The sequence below is a fragment of the Raphanus sativus genome, chromosome 3, assembly GCF_000801105.2.
Source record: "Raphanus sativus cultivar WK10039 chromosome 3, ASM80110v3, whole genome shotgun sequence".
In the NCBI taxonomy this organism is placed as follows: Eukaryota; Viridiplantae; Streptophyta; class Magnoliopsida; order Brassicales; family Brassicaceae; genus Raphanus; species Raphanus sativus.
The window spans coordinates 13,454,093-13,472,000 of NC_079513.1; the positions used below are offsets into that span (position 1 = coordinate 13,454,093).

A 17,908-nucleotide genomic window follows, 5' to 3' on the forward strand; every position below is an offset into this window, starting at 1 on the left:
CATGTTCTGATAATATTGGTGATATATCTCCAACCTGTTTTGAAAAGTTTGACATCAGACATATTATTGATTTTTATGATAGTAAATGTCATAAATTCGTTAACCTAGAAATGGATGATATAAAGTTAGACAGATATGCAGTGTAGATGGGAGTTAAGCTGGCTTCAAATAGCCTCAAGCTCAAAATATTAGATAATGTAGATGGTAGTATTTATAGTAGAATGAAAAGTCAGTGACAGTACGGATATTCTAAAGGAATATATCCTCGCTAATGATATATTATAGGAGCATATCGCTTGAAAAATATTTGGTTTAAGATTCGAAAACATTTTGGTTATCGACTGGAACATAACTTTGCGATCTCACGTGATCTTCTGTGATTGAAGTCGAGAATATCTCGAGTAAACTGGGTATCAATTAATTGTAAAGCTATAAACTGGACCTTATTTTAAACAAATACATAGCTTTTTAGAGTTTGGACCCATTAAAAAAATTAGCATGCGTTATATAATTCAAAATTTGTCGTATATCAATACTAACATATAAATATAATGACTTAAGAGGCATGGATGTATATTTAAATTGTTCAGAACAATATGCTTGGCTTATATCAATTATATAGTTTCGTATTTTAGTGTTGATAGCATTAAAATAATCTATCAAATTTTCATTACACCAATAGGCAATAGATGAGACTAATATGAATAGGGGTCCATTAATATTGGTTTAACAGGTTCACGTAGAAATAGGTGACGTATATATAAATGATAAGCTAGATATTAGGTAGTTTAGGTGGTCCTTATTTTATTTCCTAAACTATCCTTAATGAGATTTAATTTTTAAGATAAATCTGATGGCACAAAAAATAATATACCATGAAAATTAAGGGCAAATTCATAAAAGGGATCCTGATTTAATTTTATTGATTTAGAGTAAACGTATATTTTAAGTAGTACATTTAACAAAATACAATGTACATATACATACATTGATCATTCGTTTTCCTCAACACGAAGCAATATATGATAAATATTCCAAATAATCTAAAAGTATACGAAAAAATGTAGATAATAAGTTTGTCTTCGAATAGTGTGTGTACAAAACTCAAAAGTCAAACTATTTGTCCTCTCAGCGACAAGCAGCCGTGAGGACACGGGCGTAAAGAGAGAGAGATAGTGATCGTGATGAACAGGCGTTACAGGCGGCACAAGAAGATCAATGTCATAATTTCAGAGGTAGGGAAATTTGTAATCTGTAAAATTAATCAAGGTTAATCACATTCATAAACAAAAAAAAACCTATATTATATGATTTTTTTTTAATTTCACCTTCATTCTTTGCTTCTTCCTTTTCTATTTATTACAAGATCTGTCTTTATTTTTATTTTCTTCTCTCACTCTCTCTCTCTCTCTCCTTCTCTTTTGAACAGTACTTGTTTCTCTTTTAGCCTCGGTGGTGAGAGAGTGTCTGACTTTCTGGGAAGAAACAAGAAGCGCTGAGGGGGAAGGAGGAGAGCCAATAGATTCAAAGTACGAGGATGTCTCATTCTAGAAGGCTCTCGTTAGAACCTGCCATAGACTCAACTGCAAGAAGCTTTCGTGACTCATTGACTTTACAGAGAGGCGATGACTTCAACAAACCAGACTTCCGCGAACTCGATCTCGGTTCTCCCGTTTCCACCTTAATGCCACGTGTCTCCTCCTCCTCCTCCGCTGCGGCCACCCCCACCAGCAGCTCCGGCTCTTCAGGCTCTGTTCCCGACAAACCGTCGGTGAAAAGCCACTCCGGCGAGATAACAAGATCCGGAATGCCGGCGACCCGGAATCTTAAACCGGGTCACAGGAGATCCTCTTCCACCGGAACGCCGTTGATCTTCTCCGGCTCTAGCTTCTACTCCGGAGCGAGCCACAGCTCCGGCGCGACGTCAGCAGCGTCTCCGTCCCCAACCGTATTACCCGCCGGCAACATTTGCCCGTCGGGTCGGATCTTGAAAACCGGAATGGCGACCCGGACCTCGACCAGAGCCGAGACTCTATGCACCGGAACCGGAAACTACGGTCACGGAAACGTCGTACGAAGCGGCGGAGGAATCGCCGGAAAGACAAACCACGCGGCGGCGAACGGCGAAACTCCGGAGGAGTTGAAAAGGTCGGGGAACGATATGTATAGAAGAGGAAGATTCACCGAAGCTCTGTCTCTCTACGACAGAGCGATCTCGTTGTCACCGGAGAATGCTTCTTACAGAAGCAACCGCGCGGCTGCTTTAACGGCGTTAAGACGGTTAGGAGAAGCCGTTAAAGAGTGTCTCGAAGCCGTGAGGGTGGACCCGTCTTACTCCAGAGCTCACCAGAGACTCGCTTCACTCTATCTCAGGTAAATGAATCTTTTGCGTGTTTGTAAGTTTAATAAAGATTTGAGACTTTGTGATGAATTGATTTCATCTTGTGTGGTTTGGTTTAGATTGGGAGAAGCTGAGAATGCAAGGCGTCATCTTTGTTATTCCGGTCAATGTCCTGACCAAGCTGATCTCCAACGGCTGCAGACGCTGGAGAAGCATCTCCGGCGTTGCTGGGAGGCTAGGAAGATCGGAGACTGGAGAACCGCGATTAAAGAAACCGATGCAGCCATTGCAAACGGTGCGGATTCGTCTCCTCAGGTCAGAGATCATCGACTTAGCATTTGCTTGTAACTATTTTAACTTGAGTGCAAAAGCCTAATACGGTGAAGCCACCAGGATTCGAAAACCGGCCACTGGAATTAACATTAGACACGTGGCAATACGTGACTAGTCTGGAACACTTATTTGCGGCCATGATACCTCTGTATAATTCAAAAAAAAAAAAGATTTTTACTAACATTGATGTTTTGTATTTGATTGTAACAGCTTGTAGCATGTAAAGCTGAAGCCTTGTTGCGTCTTAACCAACTAGAGGAATCAGATTTTTGTCTATCTTGCATTCCAAGACTGGATCATCATCATCATCAATCACAGGCCAAACTCTTTGGTATGGTAGCTGAAGCTTATGTGCTCTGTATCCAAGGTCAAGTCGATATGGCATTAGGAAGGTGAGAGAGCTTTTCGAAACTTGCTGTGTTACTTTGATTGATTCTATTCAGTGAGTGAGTAGAGATGATAGGTTTGTTGCAGATTTGAGAACGGTGTTGTAAAGGCAGAGAGAGCTTCAATGCTAGATCAGACCAACCCGGAGCTCCTGTCGGTTTTAAACAATGTCAAGACGGTTGTTAAGGCGCGTACTCGTGGTAATGAGCTGTTTAGTTCGGGGAGATACTCTGAAGCTAGTGTAGCTTATGGAGACGGTCTTGAACACGACGGTTCCAACTCGGTTCTGTACTGTAACAGAGCAGCGTGTTGGTATAAGCTCGGTTTGTGGGAGAAGTCCGTTGAAGACTGTAACCAAGCGCTTAAAATCCACGCTAGTTACATTAAGGCACTTCTAAGAAGGGCTGCTTCATACGGAAAGGTAAGTTTTTAAACAAGTTAGTAACTGAGTTTAGTAGTGTGTGTGTGTGTGTTTGAGTGAAAATGTTGGTTTTGAAATATAGCTTGGTCGATGGGAAGATGCGGTTAGAGATTATGAGTTTGTGAGAAGGGAACTACCGGGAGACAGTGAAGTTGCAGAGTCACTGGAGAGAGCGAAACTCGCGCTAAGTCAAGAATCCAAAAGCTTAGGAGGATTCTTTAATAACGAAGTTGGTGCAGTCACAACTTTGGATAAGTTCAAGAACTCAGTTTCACTTCCTGGTAAAAGTTTAAGACAGCAAACGATTGTGTTGTGATCTTCTTTATATGTCTTGCTCAAGAGTGGAAACATTCTTCTTCTTTCAGGTGTCTCTGTGTTCCATTTCAAATCATCATCAAACCGAAAATGCGAAGAGATCTCTCCTTACGTCAACACTTTATGCCTCCGGTATCCATTAGTACATTTCTTCATGGTAAGACCAACACTCATACCACAGTTTCTTGTCAAACTCATGTAACTCTAACAATGTTCTAACCGAAAAAAATGTAACTGTTAATAGGTGGATGTGGAGGAGAGCTTGGCATTGGCTAAGGCAGAGAGTATCAGGAAAGTTCCAACGTTTAAGATGTACAAGAACGGAGACAAAGTGAAAGAGATGATATGTCCGAGCCACCAGTTTCTCGAGGACTCTATAAAGCAACTCTTATAGTTTGATAAGCCTATCATCATTCTCTGCTTCATTATAATTTGATCCCAAGAGCCTTTATTGTTTCAAGACTTGAGAGAAGATATCTTATGAAAGAGAGGGGGAAGAGCTATTCTATCATTCAACAAATTGTTCATTATTATTATTTTTTTCTATATAACTTTTTGGAGTTTGACTCTGCTTAATTTGGCTATGTTGCTAAACTGAGTCAATGTTCAGAAATGTATTCAAGAAATGCAAGCTTCATTATCAGTTCATGTTTCGCTTGTGTTTTATATAGGTACAGGTAAGGTGTTTTGCATGCTATTAATGATTAAAGAGCTGTGAAAGTAACTGAACAGAGTCATAAGAGTGGATCCATAAGAATACATAGTGAGAGAGAAGAGCAATGGTTGAAGAAGACAGTACTGAATACAAATCACAAATAAGAAAAGAGTGTCTTGAGAAACAAGCATACACTCAAACCAGAGAGTACAATATATAGACAATAATGATACTAGGAAACATAAGAACTATAGGTTTTTGGCTATTATTCACCGCACATTCAGTTGTTCTTGAAACATGTTTGTCCATTACTGCTGCTGCTGCGGGTGCACACATATCATCAGATCACTGCATCAAGGAGCAAAACAAGATCTGTTATCAGAGTAAACTTGGTCTATATTCACCACAAGGAAGGAAATATCTTCTAGTTTACCTCTGCGTCGTCTTCACCTGCACCGTGTTTAGCAGAACCGTTCGTCTTATGTGCATCATCTACTGCAGATATATGCAAAAATAAACAGTTGAAATCAGCATCTAAATATGAATCATTTATGAAACAGTGCATCATCTTCCGGATGTTACTTCAACTATCTAATAATCAAACATGTTTATGTCTTAACTTCATAGGTTTCAAGCAAAACACTAAAAAGAACCATTGTAGGACATCAAAAGCATTATAGTTTAAGACTATGCTTAAGTGCAGAACAACCATCACCTCCTTCTTCAGGGATGTCAGAAGTCCACAAGGTCAGATTGTCCCTAAGGAGTTGCAAAATCAAAGTGCTATCTTTGTAAGATTCCTCATTCAGACTGTCAAGTTCTGAGATTGCTTCATCAAACGCCTGCTTAGCAAGCTCACATGCCCTGAACAGACACAAAAATAAATAAAACAAATCTCAAACCCCTGAAACAATAAAACAAGTCTTTTATGTTCTTAGTAATAAAAAAATATCTAAAACCTTTCAGGTGAGTTCATGATCTCATAGTAGAAGACAGAGAAATTCAAAGCCAATCCCAATCTGATAGGATGTGTAGGAGGAAGCTTAGCCTCAGCAGAAGTAGTAGCAATCTGTAAAGCAAAAAATAAAAATTAAAAGTAAAGCTACAAAAAAAAAGACTATATGTATTAGATAATTCACAAGTGAAACACCTCATAGGCTTTCAAAGACTGATCAGCAGCCTCTTTCCTCTCATCCCCTGATTTAAACTCAGCAAGATAGCGGTAATAATCACCTTTCCTGCAACAAACCAAACAAACTCTTCAGATACATATAAAACTTAAAACGATCTTTAAGTTTTAGCATCAGTTAAATAACATTACATTTTGTTGAAGAAGACGGTTGATTCACCCTCGGAAGCAGATGGGATCAGATGCTCATCTAACACAGACATTATGTCAATGCATATACTTGTGAGCTCTAACTCAACCTTCTCCATATAATCTTTGATCCTCTTTACATTAACATCGTTCCCTTTCACTGCTTCTTTCTGCTCGATCGACGAGAAGATCCTCCACGAAGCTCTCCTTGAACCGATCACGTTCTTGTATCCAACAGAGAGCAAGTTCCTCTCTTCCAACGTCAGATCAACGTTCAACTTCGCGAGGTTCTTCATCGACTCCACCATCTCTGTGATAAATAAATAATCACACTTTCAATACATATCTGGAGACCATATCGAGAGCCTTGAGTCCAACGATAAGATTCATAGAAACCATAAGAAGAAGATTCTTTACCTTCATAGCGCTCAGCTTGTTCAGATAGCTTTGCGAGGTAGACGAAAGTATCACGCTCTTTAGCAGATTCCATTGATTTAGAAATCAAAAGTATCAAATTCTTCAAGCTTTTTTCGACTGATCCGACCAGACGAAAGACAGAACAGAGAGAGAGAGAGAGGAGGTCTTTGAGCTGCGCGTAGGGACAAAACCGTAATTAACGCGGGTTTAGTGGGGTAGTTCGTGTCTGTAAGTGATTTTATATCGTTAAAATATTCCTTGTGGGTACCACTGGTTCTTCTCTGCACCAACTAGATTATGACATGTCATCGCTGCTATCTACCAGTCCACTCATTTTAATAGTTCTTTATCTTCTCCCATGACAATAATTAATATATATATTCTCATTCCGTAGATTAAACAAAAAGAAAATTGCTTCTTTTGTTTCAAACGTTGAAAATCTTAATTGGCAATTTCACATTACACATCTTAGATCGTAATCCCTAGACTACTCTTTAGGTCATAATTGGTGCTAAGAGAGAAAAAGTTAGAGAGAGAAAATCCGGTGAGAAAATAGTCTCCGGTCGACGGAGTGAGATTCCACAGCCACCGTCGGTCCGGTTTTACTTTTATTTCGTTCTCTTTTGCGTTTCAGAGTTTGTATAAGAGTGTATTCTTTTGCTTCCGACATCGCATCCTTTTCGCGGTGGGTATTTGGCTCTGGTCTTCGACGTTGCACATATCCGTTAAAGATGAACGGTCGGCTTAAGCTTCCGCGTCGTCTAGTTTTTCTGTAGTCGACGGCGACTCTGTTAGGGTTTAGTTGTTTCTGTTTGGTAACTATCCTATGGGTGAGGCTTCGCTTCAGGATGAGATCTCGGTTCCCAATTGAAGCTCTCTGGTGAAGGAAACAATGGTGATGAAGATGAAAATGTGATTTCGATGGCTGTGGATTAGATCTCGGATTATACTCGATGAAGCTCTCCGTGAAAAGAGCCAGACGAAGATTACGAGGTAGTGGCTACAGCCTCGGTGTGCTCTTGATTTAAGCGCATGCGGGCTCCGACGAAACGAGGCTTCCGGCCGTGTTTGCCGACGTTGATGCAGAGCAGTGTCGGTCGAGGTGTTGAGGGCGTGATACGTGTCTCCTCGGCGTAGAGGATTGCAACACGTGGATCAATGTCGGTCCTGGCTTTTGGATTTAGATAATGTGGACTTTAGGCACAGTTTGTGTTTGTGGTCAGTTTTTGAACCCTGTGCGATTTATGGGTTTGCGATTTTTGTTATAATTGGTTTTTAACCCTGTAATCATGGGCTTTGGATCTTCTTTTAATAAACATTTGAAAAAAAAAAAGATCATACTTCCTAAATTTTGATAGGACTTTTATTTTTACAATTTATATATATATAATTTTCTCGATTAGAAATAAAATACGAATATTTCATTAGGTTTTGTCTAAGATTAATCCTAAATATTAGATTTTGCTTGATGTTTTATCAGTCTATCCTATTAAGTTCGAAAAAAAATATATCTATATTAGATTTTACTCTTAGCTTTGCTTTTGCTTCAAATTTTATGTCAAAAAGAAGAAGAAAAAGCTTATCAGAAACAGATATTGAAAGTTCAGGAGTAAAATAGGCCCATGAATATGTTATATTTACCCACGTACATTCTATTCTACACAACGCAGACCAATATGAGCAGCTGATCGGGTAAGTAGACAGGTTGGATCGAAATGGATTGCAATCTGATTAAATTGTATCGGGCCCGTATAAGGAAAACGTACCGTGAGGTTTGGTATTCTTTTGTGGATCAACCCCACTTTGACAAAGTATAGCTGTCTATCAAAACTTTTTTTTTTCCTTCTGAAAATTATATAAATAAAAGGTTCCATACAACTACAAGCTTCGAAAGGCAACACAAACAACCCACCATAACAAAAACAGAACAAGGGTCACAGCAAGATCTGAACCCCACCAACAGTGGCAGACCTGTGTCATATTTTTTTCTTAATTCACGATAAAAATGTTACATAGAGCTTCGAACTTGGTTAAGGAGTGTCAAACCCTTAACAAATACCAGTTGAACTGATGATTCTATACGATTTTCAATACAGAAAGTAACAATTATTTTTATCATTTTACTTGTATCAACTGACACCCCAAATTCTTTACTGGGTCCGTATCAGCCTACCAACGCCATAAAAACATCTCGTCTACCCGACCATTGAAGGAGGAAAGATTAAAGGAACCGGTTTTAATTAACAAAAAAAATAAAAAAGTCATTTTGGATGACCAATCGCCAGATAGAATTGACTCTTCCATTGTCTAGTCACGCTTTGAGCAATAAACATTGCTCCTCTATTTTCTTCCACCTACACCTTCCTCAATTGATACTCCTCCAGTAAAACAATAGTATGTTCAGTTCATCAACCTGATATCTTAGAGCTGGCCGTTGTGAAGACTTCTTGACTGCGAAAAAATATCTCTAAAATCTTATGCAAAGATGATTTATTATAATGAAGACTCGTCATACTCTCTATTGCTCAAAGAATAGTAGTAAGATGAGCCTCCTCCAGGTTGTAATGTCTGAGAAAGCTCTTCTACTATGTATTATCACCACTTTGTGATTCCTAACCACCCATGCTACCCCCATCCGCCTCGTTTGCTTTTCCCACTCGAAGGCAACATTGCACATCAACCAACCTTGCAAAGGAGGAGGGCTCCATCTACGTGTCCTTTGCACAACTTTGCACTCAATTTCATTTGAAACTTCAGTTTCCACCAATTGCACCAAGAACCACTCATCATACTTCTTTCTAGCCTTCTCAACAATTTCTTCAGGAAGCCTTTACCATTAAACAACAGGTCGTTTCTGCTTTTCCACAGAAACCAAATCACCCATGGCCAGGCTCTTTTATGCTCTGATTCTCCTCTCCTAGATATTTTAAGATTAAAGAAGGCCATCAAGAGGTTCTTGATCAAGAACCAGTAAGTTGACTGCACCCACATATTTCCACTTCTGTTATGCTTCCAGTAGAAAGAATCCTCACGAGCAATCAACGGTTGATTAGTAGTAATCAAAGCCACATCCCCTGGAACGAAGATGTCTCGCAGCTGTTGGATATTCCATTTTCTCTTGATATTATCAATTAAAGTGTTGACCTTCAGGTTTACATCAAACGTAACATTCTTCCTTCAAGGCTCTCTCATACCCACACCCGGATCATCAATCCATTTGTCAAGCCAAATTCTAGTATTGAGTCAATTTCCTACCTGTCCTTTCAACCCTCTTTGTAACAAGTCTCTTCCAAACAAATGCTCCTCCACGCAAAGGATGGTCTCACTCCCATGGGAGCTTCCCAGAAGTCAAGAGTGCGAAAAATTATCGGCTCTTTAAAAACATGGACAGCAAGCACTCAGATTGGTTAATGATCTTTCACCCCTTTTTAGCTAACAGAGCTTGATTGAAGCTTTCCATATCCTTGAAGCCTATTCTACCAAGAGCCTTAGGAAGACATATTTTGTCTCACGATACCCAGTGAATCTTCTTGATATGCTATGTTTCACTCCACCAATAGTTAGCCATCAGGCTTTGTAATTTTTTTTAATGACAGTCTTAGGCAATTTGAAACAAGACATGGAAAACACAGGAAGAGCCGATGCAGTTGTTTTGAGTAGAACCTCCTTTCCTCCCTGTGAAATTTTGTGCAGGAACCGGCTACCCAACCGACATTGGGCCCTATCTTTGAGGTACGATAGCAGCTCTTCTTTGAAACATGAGAAACATTTAGGAAGGCCCATATATTTGCTAATTTCCCCTTCATTGAAGATTCCAAAATGTTTTGAAGTTCTGCTCTGATGTTTCCAGGGATCTTTGCATTGAAAGTAATTGATGAGTTGTCTATCAAAACTTATTTATGTTTTGGTCTATCGAAATTTCTCTACCAATACGTAGCATTTAAAATCATATCTGTATTTGACCAAGAAAAGTTTGTATGTTTTTTCTGTAAATATATTTACAAAATGTATTAGAATTGTTTATTGTATTAGAAACACATTTTTGAAACACAATTTACAATAACCAATTCTAATACATTTTGTAAATATATTTACAAAAAATTATAATATAGGCAGGCTTTTAAATGCTAGGTTTTGGTAGTTTTTAAATGCAGGGTTAGCAACTCAAGACAATGGATGAAGGTGATGGAAATTCAGAATGGCAATGGGATTGTCACATACCTTTCATCAAGCATGATGTCTATTTTCATTGATGGGGCTAAGTGGATTTAAGTGTTTAATCTACTTAAGCAGTTGTGGTGTATAAATTGAAGCTTATGCAGGTTTTAAGAAGATCATGAAGGGACTTCAAGCTAAGCTCAAGGTGGAGCTGGGAGAAGTGAGAAGAGATAAGAGAAGACAAGGAGATGCAGAGGATGAGCAGGTTTGCTCAAGTTTCAGGATATGTCGAGCACAAAGGAAGGGTTATGGACTTGGACCAAACAGGTGGAGATTTGTGAGGTTTGGTCAAGCCCATCGGACTTGTTCATCGGCTGGGCCGAGTTGCACAAGTTACGCGTGGACAACCTATGGGCCTAATCGATAATGCCCATGAGGTTAAGTGCTGACAATACAAAGAAGGAGAGATCACGACAGAGATCTCTAAGCTAAGCTTCTGGGAGGCAGCAGCCTCAAGCATCCAGAGAGAGCTTCCATGGCGTCTCTTAGAGAGATAGAGTAAGCTAGAGATGATATGTTGTTCTAGTCTTAGCTCTTAGCCATGTACTTCTCCTGTAATCTCTTTATACTCTTTAGGGTTTGCATACCCAGGAACAGAGAGAGTAATGATCTTGTAAACCACATCAGAGGTATTTTCCGATATTTCATAGTGGATGTTGTGGATCCTGGATCCACCCCAGATGTAGTGTGATGCGGCCGCGAACTGGGTTAAAGATCAAAGGGACCAGGGGATGCTACGAATCCCCAAGGAAGTCTTGTTAGAGTTACGATTGACTCTACAAGTGGTATCAGAAGAATCACGAATTCCGCAACACTATTTCTATGTGGTCTCCATGAAGAGTATAGAGATCACTTGTTTTTTCGACTGTCATTACTCTCTATATATTTGGACAGGTCTTGTGGTGAAGCTAGTGATTTCCAATGCCCCTCATTCGTGGCCAACTCTGATTCAATGGCTGACCTCAAATCTGGATACCACCTTGAAGCAGGGCCGGCAAAGTATATGAGAAGGTAAGTGTGATCTCTCCAGGGTCCATACCAATTTGTTTTTTGAAATTTTATATTCAGTTTACATATATAATATTACATTAAAATAAATATAATGTAACAAAAATATAACTATGTAAATTAAATTAATTTCCGCAATGTTTAAATAAAAAATATATGTAATTTTTTATTTTAATTTGGTTTTTCAAAAATTTAATAGTTATACTGTCAAAAAAAAATTTTGTTCTGAAAATTTAGGGTTAAAAAAAAATTTGCACTAGGGCCATCATAATATTGAGCCGACCCTGCCTTGAAGTTAGCTATTTTTTAAGTTTGGCAAGGCTTAAAATGACTCCTCACAAGACTTTTAATTCCTTGATTTCTCTGCTATGAATCAATGACACTACTCTGGTAAATCTTGGACGTTTTACTGGGGTTTGGATCCAGCAAATCTGGTCGGGAGATTAGATCCCAAAGTAGAGTCGAATTTATTCTGCTGCCTCTTTCCTTTTCTTTTTGTACTAACTTGCTGCCTCCTTTATATTTTCTCTTATCAATGAAAGCCCTTTAACATTTTTATGTTAGTCTTCCAAAGATTTAGTTTATTTATCAAATTTCTTCTATTTATTAATTTTGCTTTTAGCTAATTTACTTAATAATTATTTCTATTTTATTTTGAAAGAAACATATTTTGGAAATTTTGAAACCTTTTTGAAAATTAAATAACTAAAATAGTGATTTGACATTTTTGGTGCTTTAAAATAATATGAGGATATGTTCAATTATTTATAGCCTAAACATATATATATATATTATGTTATTTGTGAATATTTTCAATAGCATATAATCCAAATTTTAGAAATCATGTATTATAAATTTATATAGTTATAGTTTTTTGGAAGTCTTACATTTTAAATTAATTATTATATTTTATAATTATATAGGGTAAATTTCGAAAAAATTATAGATACTAAATTAATATAATTATAATTTTTACTTTGTTAGTTTACCTTATAAAATATTAAATTTCTTATATTAAATTCAAAATATTATTACATATATTAAAATAATTTATTTATAATGTTTTTTGATTTTGTTAATTTACCATATCTGATATTGATTACTATTTAATCTTGAAACAATTTTTTTAGAAACTATTGATATTTTTCAAAAATAATAAATTAGAATGATCATTAGTCATATTGTGATGGGAGGTTTTAAACCTTATGTGGTGACACTCTCAATTGCTTATAGTTATAACTCAACTTTTATGTAATATAGTATAATCCAAATTTTAAGAAGTCATGTATTATAAATTTATATAGTTATAATTGTTTGGAAGTCTTTTATTTTTAAGTTAATTATTATATTTTATAATTATTTTAGGGTAAATTTCGAAATAATATTATAGATATTAAATTAATATAATTATAATGTTTTACTTTGTTAGTTTACCTTATCAAATAATAAAATTTTATATTAAATTAGAATATAATTACATACACAAACATAATTTATTTATAATGTTTTAATTTTGTTAATTTACCATATATGACATTGATTCCTATTTAATTTTAGCAACAATTCTTTTAGAATAATAAAACAATTCTGTTTTCCTGCACAATGTGGAGTAGTAAAAATTTTAAATTTTTAAATATATTAAAATATTTTTTTATTATTATTATAGGTTTTCTTATTTTACCAATATTATAATATAAATTTTGATTAAAACTAAGAAAATTAATTTTTGTTAATTTTAAATTATACTTAAGAGTAGATATGTATATATTTTATATTATAATTTTAGATAGACTTTATCTATTTTTGGTATAAAATATATTAAATTAATTTGTATAAAATTAATATAAAAATTGTATAATAGTCAAAAAGTACAAATGAACAGTATTTTTTGAATTTTAGATACATAAAAGAAGCTAATAATATTACGGTTAAAATTTTATAATTAAAACAAATCTGTAAAACAATTTGAAAATATTTTTTGGTAATAAAATTGTATAATTATAAATAATATTTCGAATTTTTAAAATATTCTTATATCATTTGTGGTCATATTTGAATCGATTTACTTTAATAATAATTTATAATTTATTACCATAGAATAAAAAGTTTACAAAATAAATATTAAATTTTATTGTCCATTTCACATTTAAAATTAAGTCAGGTCACCATTTTAACATGTCATGTTACATTTATTTGGTGAAAGTGATTGTAGAGATAACATATGTCAAAATCACTTGGCAAATAATGTATAGGGATAATTATATAAACGGTTTTAAGCATATTTCTATTAATTATTTTATATATATATATATATATATATATTGAGGAGTATAAGAAATATTATTATGTTTAAGTTAATTAGTTTTCTGAAATATATGATTTATTGTATTCATTATTAATAAAATAATTAATAGAAATATGCTTAAAACCGTTTATTTAAAACCGTTTGTATTCTAAAAATGTGTCCAATGAATGCAAAACAATCAAATATGCTATTTTAAAAATTTCCAGTCATTTTCAGTGACAAAGTGATGGTATTCTTAAGTTATCACTTTCACAAATGATTAAAGTATTGGTATATTTAAAACATAAAAATTATATGGTAATACGTTTAAAATAATATTAATCAATATTTTTATTATAATATAAAATTAAGAAGGAAACACTATATTAATACGAGACTAGAGTTAATACTCTATTCATATAGCTTTGATTATAATAAATTTGGCATGCTTATTTTGAAGTATGAAAAAAATAAAGAAGACTTAAAAACAAACGGATAATAATAAACCTTTTGTATTCTTGGCTATTTTATATTTATTTACTTAATTTTCATTTCTTTGTGAAAATATATGTGTTTTATGTAGTATTATAAATGTGAATTAATTAGTTTTGTGTGTTTTTACACTATGAAGACAAATTGAGTAAATAAAATAAATATAAATGATAAGTTTTAAAATTGATAAGGTCGAAGATGGAAAATATAACTTAAATTGAATATAAAAGAAAACTATTTACAAAATAACGATATTTATTTTTACGGTATAATAAATTTTTACAATGTATGATAACAAAGTTCTAAAAATATTTATACAAATAGAAAAATAGCGTCGAACCAGAAGCTAGTTGCCTGCCCATTACTATGACTGATTTACAGAATTGGATAGCTAGCAGTCTTAGCTTGAGTAGTCTTTTTCATACCCAAGAGTCAGTTTGAGCAGCTTCGATGGACCAAAAAGACTGTTCCGACAGATGGATGCTACGGTGCCATTCAGCCCACAGTGAAGAGGACTGAGTGAGAAGAATCCAAATGAATTTTAAGCACAAAGTTGGTTCCAAACCGAGATATTTCGAAGCCCCAGACCACCTTCATGTTTTGGGAGAAAGACCGTAGACCACGCAATCTTAGCAATGCTTCTCTTCTCAATGTTACCAGACCACAGAAAATGTGCACATAGCGACTCAAAATTTTTAATGCAACCTTTGGGAAGCATAAAAGGTAAGACCCAAAAATTGATGGTTCCAAAAATGACCATCTTCAATAGTTGCAGTCTGCCCACGAAGGAGAGCAACTTAGCTGACCACGACTGAAAGCATTTGGTGAGCTTATTCATAAGAGGGAAATATCCAGAGATTTTAAGCTTACGGCTCATTAACAGAAGACCAAGATAGCGAATAGGGAAAGTACCCAAAAGAAATGATGAATAGTGAATACAGTGTAGGTAGGAGAACTGCTTGTGCAGGAAAAATGCACTTGTCCCACTGCTCCATTCGAACTGCTTGTGCAGGAGAACTGTGTAGAGTATATGTATATAAGGGTACTTGAGTTTTTATGTAATACCTAGAATACCTCTTGTACACAGTATAAATACTGTATTATCTCATCTAATAAACTTAAGTTAATCAAATACTCCCATATGGTATCAGAACTTTGAACCTACGGATCTAAAAAAATTTCTTTTTCAGCCGCCAAACACAAAAATATCAAAATCATGAGTCTTCTTCTCCTTCCTCTCCAAGTTCATCATCAATGGCACAATCTCCGATCTCTTCCACAGAGACTGTACCAGTCTCCGATCCAAACACCCTTCTCAATGTGAACATGACCAATGCCACTAAACTCACGGCGTCCAACTTCTTGATGTGGAGTCGCCAAGTGCACGTGTTGCTTGATGGTTACGATCTTGCCGGTTACATTGACGGTTCTACCATTGTTCCTCCTCCGACGATCGACGTTAAAGGTGTTCTCTCTCCGAATTCCGGCGTATACTCTTTGGAAGCGACAGGACAAGCTCCTCTACAGCTCTCTCTTGGGCGCGATCACGGTTACTGTCCAGCCGATTCTCTCTACAACAACGACGGCAGTCCAAATCTGGGAGACCTTATCCGCGACTTATGCGAAGCCCAGTAGAGCTCATATACAGCAGCTTCGCCAACAAGTCAAAGCATGGACTAAGGGTACCATGTCTATTGACGCTTATGTGCAAGGGTTTACAACCCGATTCGATCAGCTTGCTTTACTGGGTAAGCCGTACGAACTTGAAGATCAAGTTGAACTTGTGCTTGAAGGACTGCCGGAAGAGTACAAGCAGATGGTGGATCAGATCGAGAGCCGCGAAGTCACTCCTACCATCACGAAAATTCATGAGAAGCTTCTCAACTTTGAGGTCAAGCTACAGACCAAGAATCCCGCGCCTCCAGTTGCTCCAGTTGCTCCAGTTGCTCCTGTCACAGCCAATGCTGCTCAGTTTCGTGGGAACTCAACAATAGTCGGAACTCGTATCAAGGTCAGAACCGGTACCACAACAAGGGTCAACAGACGTTGCAGCAGCATCAACAATTCTCTCCACGTCCTGACCAGAAATCGCGGGGTTATCAAGGCCGGTGTCAGTTGTGTGGTGTCTACGGTCACAGTGCCCGTCGGTGCTTGCAGATACATCAGACGCATGGAGCATCACACAGTGCTACTTCCAACCCGCAATATGGCACACCAGCTCCGACTTCCTGGCATCCACGAGCTAACATGGCGGTGGCACCGCAGTACAATCCAAACAACTGGATCCTTGATAGTGGGGCAACTCATCACCTCATAACCGACTTGAGTAACTTGGCTCTCCATCAATTGTTTTTCTTTTCGTGATATAGACTTGATGAATGTGCAGTCAACATTTATATTTCAACAAAAAAACGAATAAACTTTAATTTTTGTCTTCCCCTTATTTAATGAACTTTCTCATGCACCAATACACTCCCTAACTCCAAGTCTCCAGTCACTGGATCACTAATTAAACACCTGCTAGCAAATGAACGTATAGCAAATCAAACCAGTTCAAAATTTCTTAACCGAGTCTAAAACCGAAGTAAATTTCGGTTAGAGCGATGCACTGACAAAAAGGGAAAGAAACAATAATGAAAAAAATGGGGGTGGGTGGGAAGACAGAGGGAATCACAATCAACAAAAAGAGAAGCAGAGAAAGTAATTGTGGGGGCATAGGACTAATGCATAAATGTGCCTATGAGACTGTGACACTTTTGGCAACTCATGCGTGAAGATGTTTCTTGCCCATTGTTTCTTTTCTGAACATAATTTTAGATACGTATCATCTATGTTTAGGGTTCTTTTCTTCTTTTTGTTTTTGTTTTTGTTTTCTTACGTATATCAAAGTAACTTTTTCAAACCAAATGGTGCTCCACATATAATAAGATAGGTTGTCCTATTGATCGAAGACAAAACTTCAGACACTGACTAGAACATAGTTAATCACTTTATGTGTTTTTTTCATGTACATTAGAACAATTAGGTAACTATTTTGACAGTTTGGTAGTAGTGGGGTGTTGCGGTGTCATGCAACACACAGATGGAAATATTAGTGATAAAAATGTAATTTGGTGACCAAACTTTTTTTTTTATTAGTCAAAAAAAATTGGTCACTTGTAAAATGATGAAATAAGCAAATAATAGCAACAGAGATTCTCACTGTTCAGCTTAATTGATATAACGTTAGAAGCATATGACATGTCTCCGCAAAGGTATGCATATAAAAACTGTGAGAACTTAAAACTAAGAAATAAACAGTTTGGGTTAGAAATTCCATTGGATTATAGTTGGAACTTTGAAGCGACTCTAATTAACGTCCGATTGTTAGTTTCGTTTCTTCCGATTGCAGTTAATTATTTGTTAGTGTGCTCCCACTATATTAATGTTATGTGAGTTTCCAAAAAATTCATTACTGAACAAAATCTCGTGTTCATAATAATCCAAGGCTAAAAACTTACCGTACAAATGAAAATAGTGACATTGTAAGAAAAAGACGAACTACGTTTAAAGCAACCATTGAAAGAACCGTACGCTGTCACTACATGACAACCAAAATTTTCAATTTAAAAGTGATAAAACCCTAATAAACGTTAGGCAATGCATATGCCACTTAATTTCCTATACAGGTTTTTCGAAATATGTAATAGAATCTTTAATCAGTAACCAAACTACTATAG

General features: G+C 36.2%; 2 protein-coding genes across 5 annotated transcripts; one reads left to right on the plus strand and one right to left on the minus strand.

Moving 5' to 3' along the window:
• Window positions 1-1,114: 1,114 nt before the first annotated feature.
• Window positions 1,115-4,373, plus strand: LOC130509016 (inactive TPR repeat-containing thioredoxin TTL3-like). 2 transcript variants are annotated; one of them, XM_057004543.1, is made up of 8 exons: window positions 1,115-1,235; window positions 1,430-2,373; window positions 2,461-2,656; window positions 2,885-3,066; window positions 3,149-3,482; window positions 3,565-3,763; window positions 3,848-3,954; window positions 4,042-4,373. In XM_057004543.1, exons 2-8 carry the CDS (start codon window positions 1,538-1,540, stop codon window positions 4,189-4,191), a joined length of 2,004 nt encoding a protein of 667 aa, XP_056860523.1. In that variant the 5' UTR covers window positions 1,115-1,235; window positions 1,430-1,537; the 3' UTR covers window positions 4,192-4,373. The 2 variants fall into 2 exon arrangements, with proteins under 2 accessions (XP_056860523.1, XP_056860522.1); XM_057004542.1 differs by lacking the exon at window positions 1,115-1,235 and having other exon boundaries at window positions 1,358-2,373.
• Window positions 4,374-4,561: 188 nt separating this feature from the next.
• On the minus strand, window positions 4,562-6,390 carry LOC130494372 (14-3-3-like protein GF14 mu). Of its 3 annotated transcripts, none has more exons than XM_057004546.1 (7): window positions 6,188-6,390; window positions 5,774-6,080; window positions 5,603-5,690; window positions 5,412-5,521; window positions 5,168-5,316; window positions 4,886-4,944; window positions 4,562-4,800 (listed from the first exon to the last, which is right to left on the minus strand). In XM_057004546.1, exons 1-7 carry the CDS (start codon window positions 6,258-6,260, stop codon window positions 4,798-4,800), a joined length of 789 nt encoding a protein of 262 aa, XP_056860526.1. In that variant the 5' UTR covers window positions 6,261-6,390; the 3' UTR covers window positions 4,562-4,797. The 3 variants fall into 3 exon arrangements, with proteins under 3 accessions (XP_056860526.1, XP_056860525.1, XP_056860524.1); XM_057004545.1 differs by having other exon boundaries at window positions 4,886-4,947; window positions 6,188-6,388; XM_057004544.1 differs by lacking the exon at window positions 4,562-4,800 and having other exon boundaries at window positions 4,877-4,947.
• Between the last annotated feature and the right edge of the window lie 11,518 nt (window positions 6,391-17,908).

Excerpts from the sequence above, each read along its gene's own strand:
- LOC130509016 (XM_057004543.1), top strand. The coding sequence starts at position 1,538 with ATGTCTCATTCTAGAAGGCTCTCGTTAGAACCTGCCATAGACTCAACT. Across the intron at positions 2,374-2,460 it reads CTCGCTTCACTCTATCTCAG|ATTGGGAGAAGCTGAGAATG; the intron begins GTAAATGAATCT and ends GGTTTGGTTTAG. Across the intron at positions 3,955-4,041 it reads CATTAGTACATTTCTTCATG|GTGGATGTGGAGGAGAGCTT; the intron begins GTAAGACCAACA and ends AACTGTTAATAG.
- LOC130494372 (XM_057004544.1), bottom strand. The coding sequence starts at position 6,260 with ATGGAATCTGCTAAAGAGCGTGATACTTTCGTCTACCTCGCAAAGCTA. Across the intron at positions 5,691-5,773 it reads ACCGTCTTCTTCAACAAAAT|GAAAGGTGATTATTACCGCT; the intron begins GTAATGTTATTT and ends GGTTTGTTGCAG. Across the intron at positions 5,317-5,411 it reads ATCATGAACTCACCTGAAAG|GGCATGTGAGCTTGCTAAGC; the intron begins GTTTTAGATATT and ends GTGTCTGTTCAG.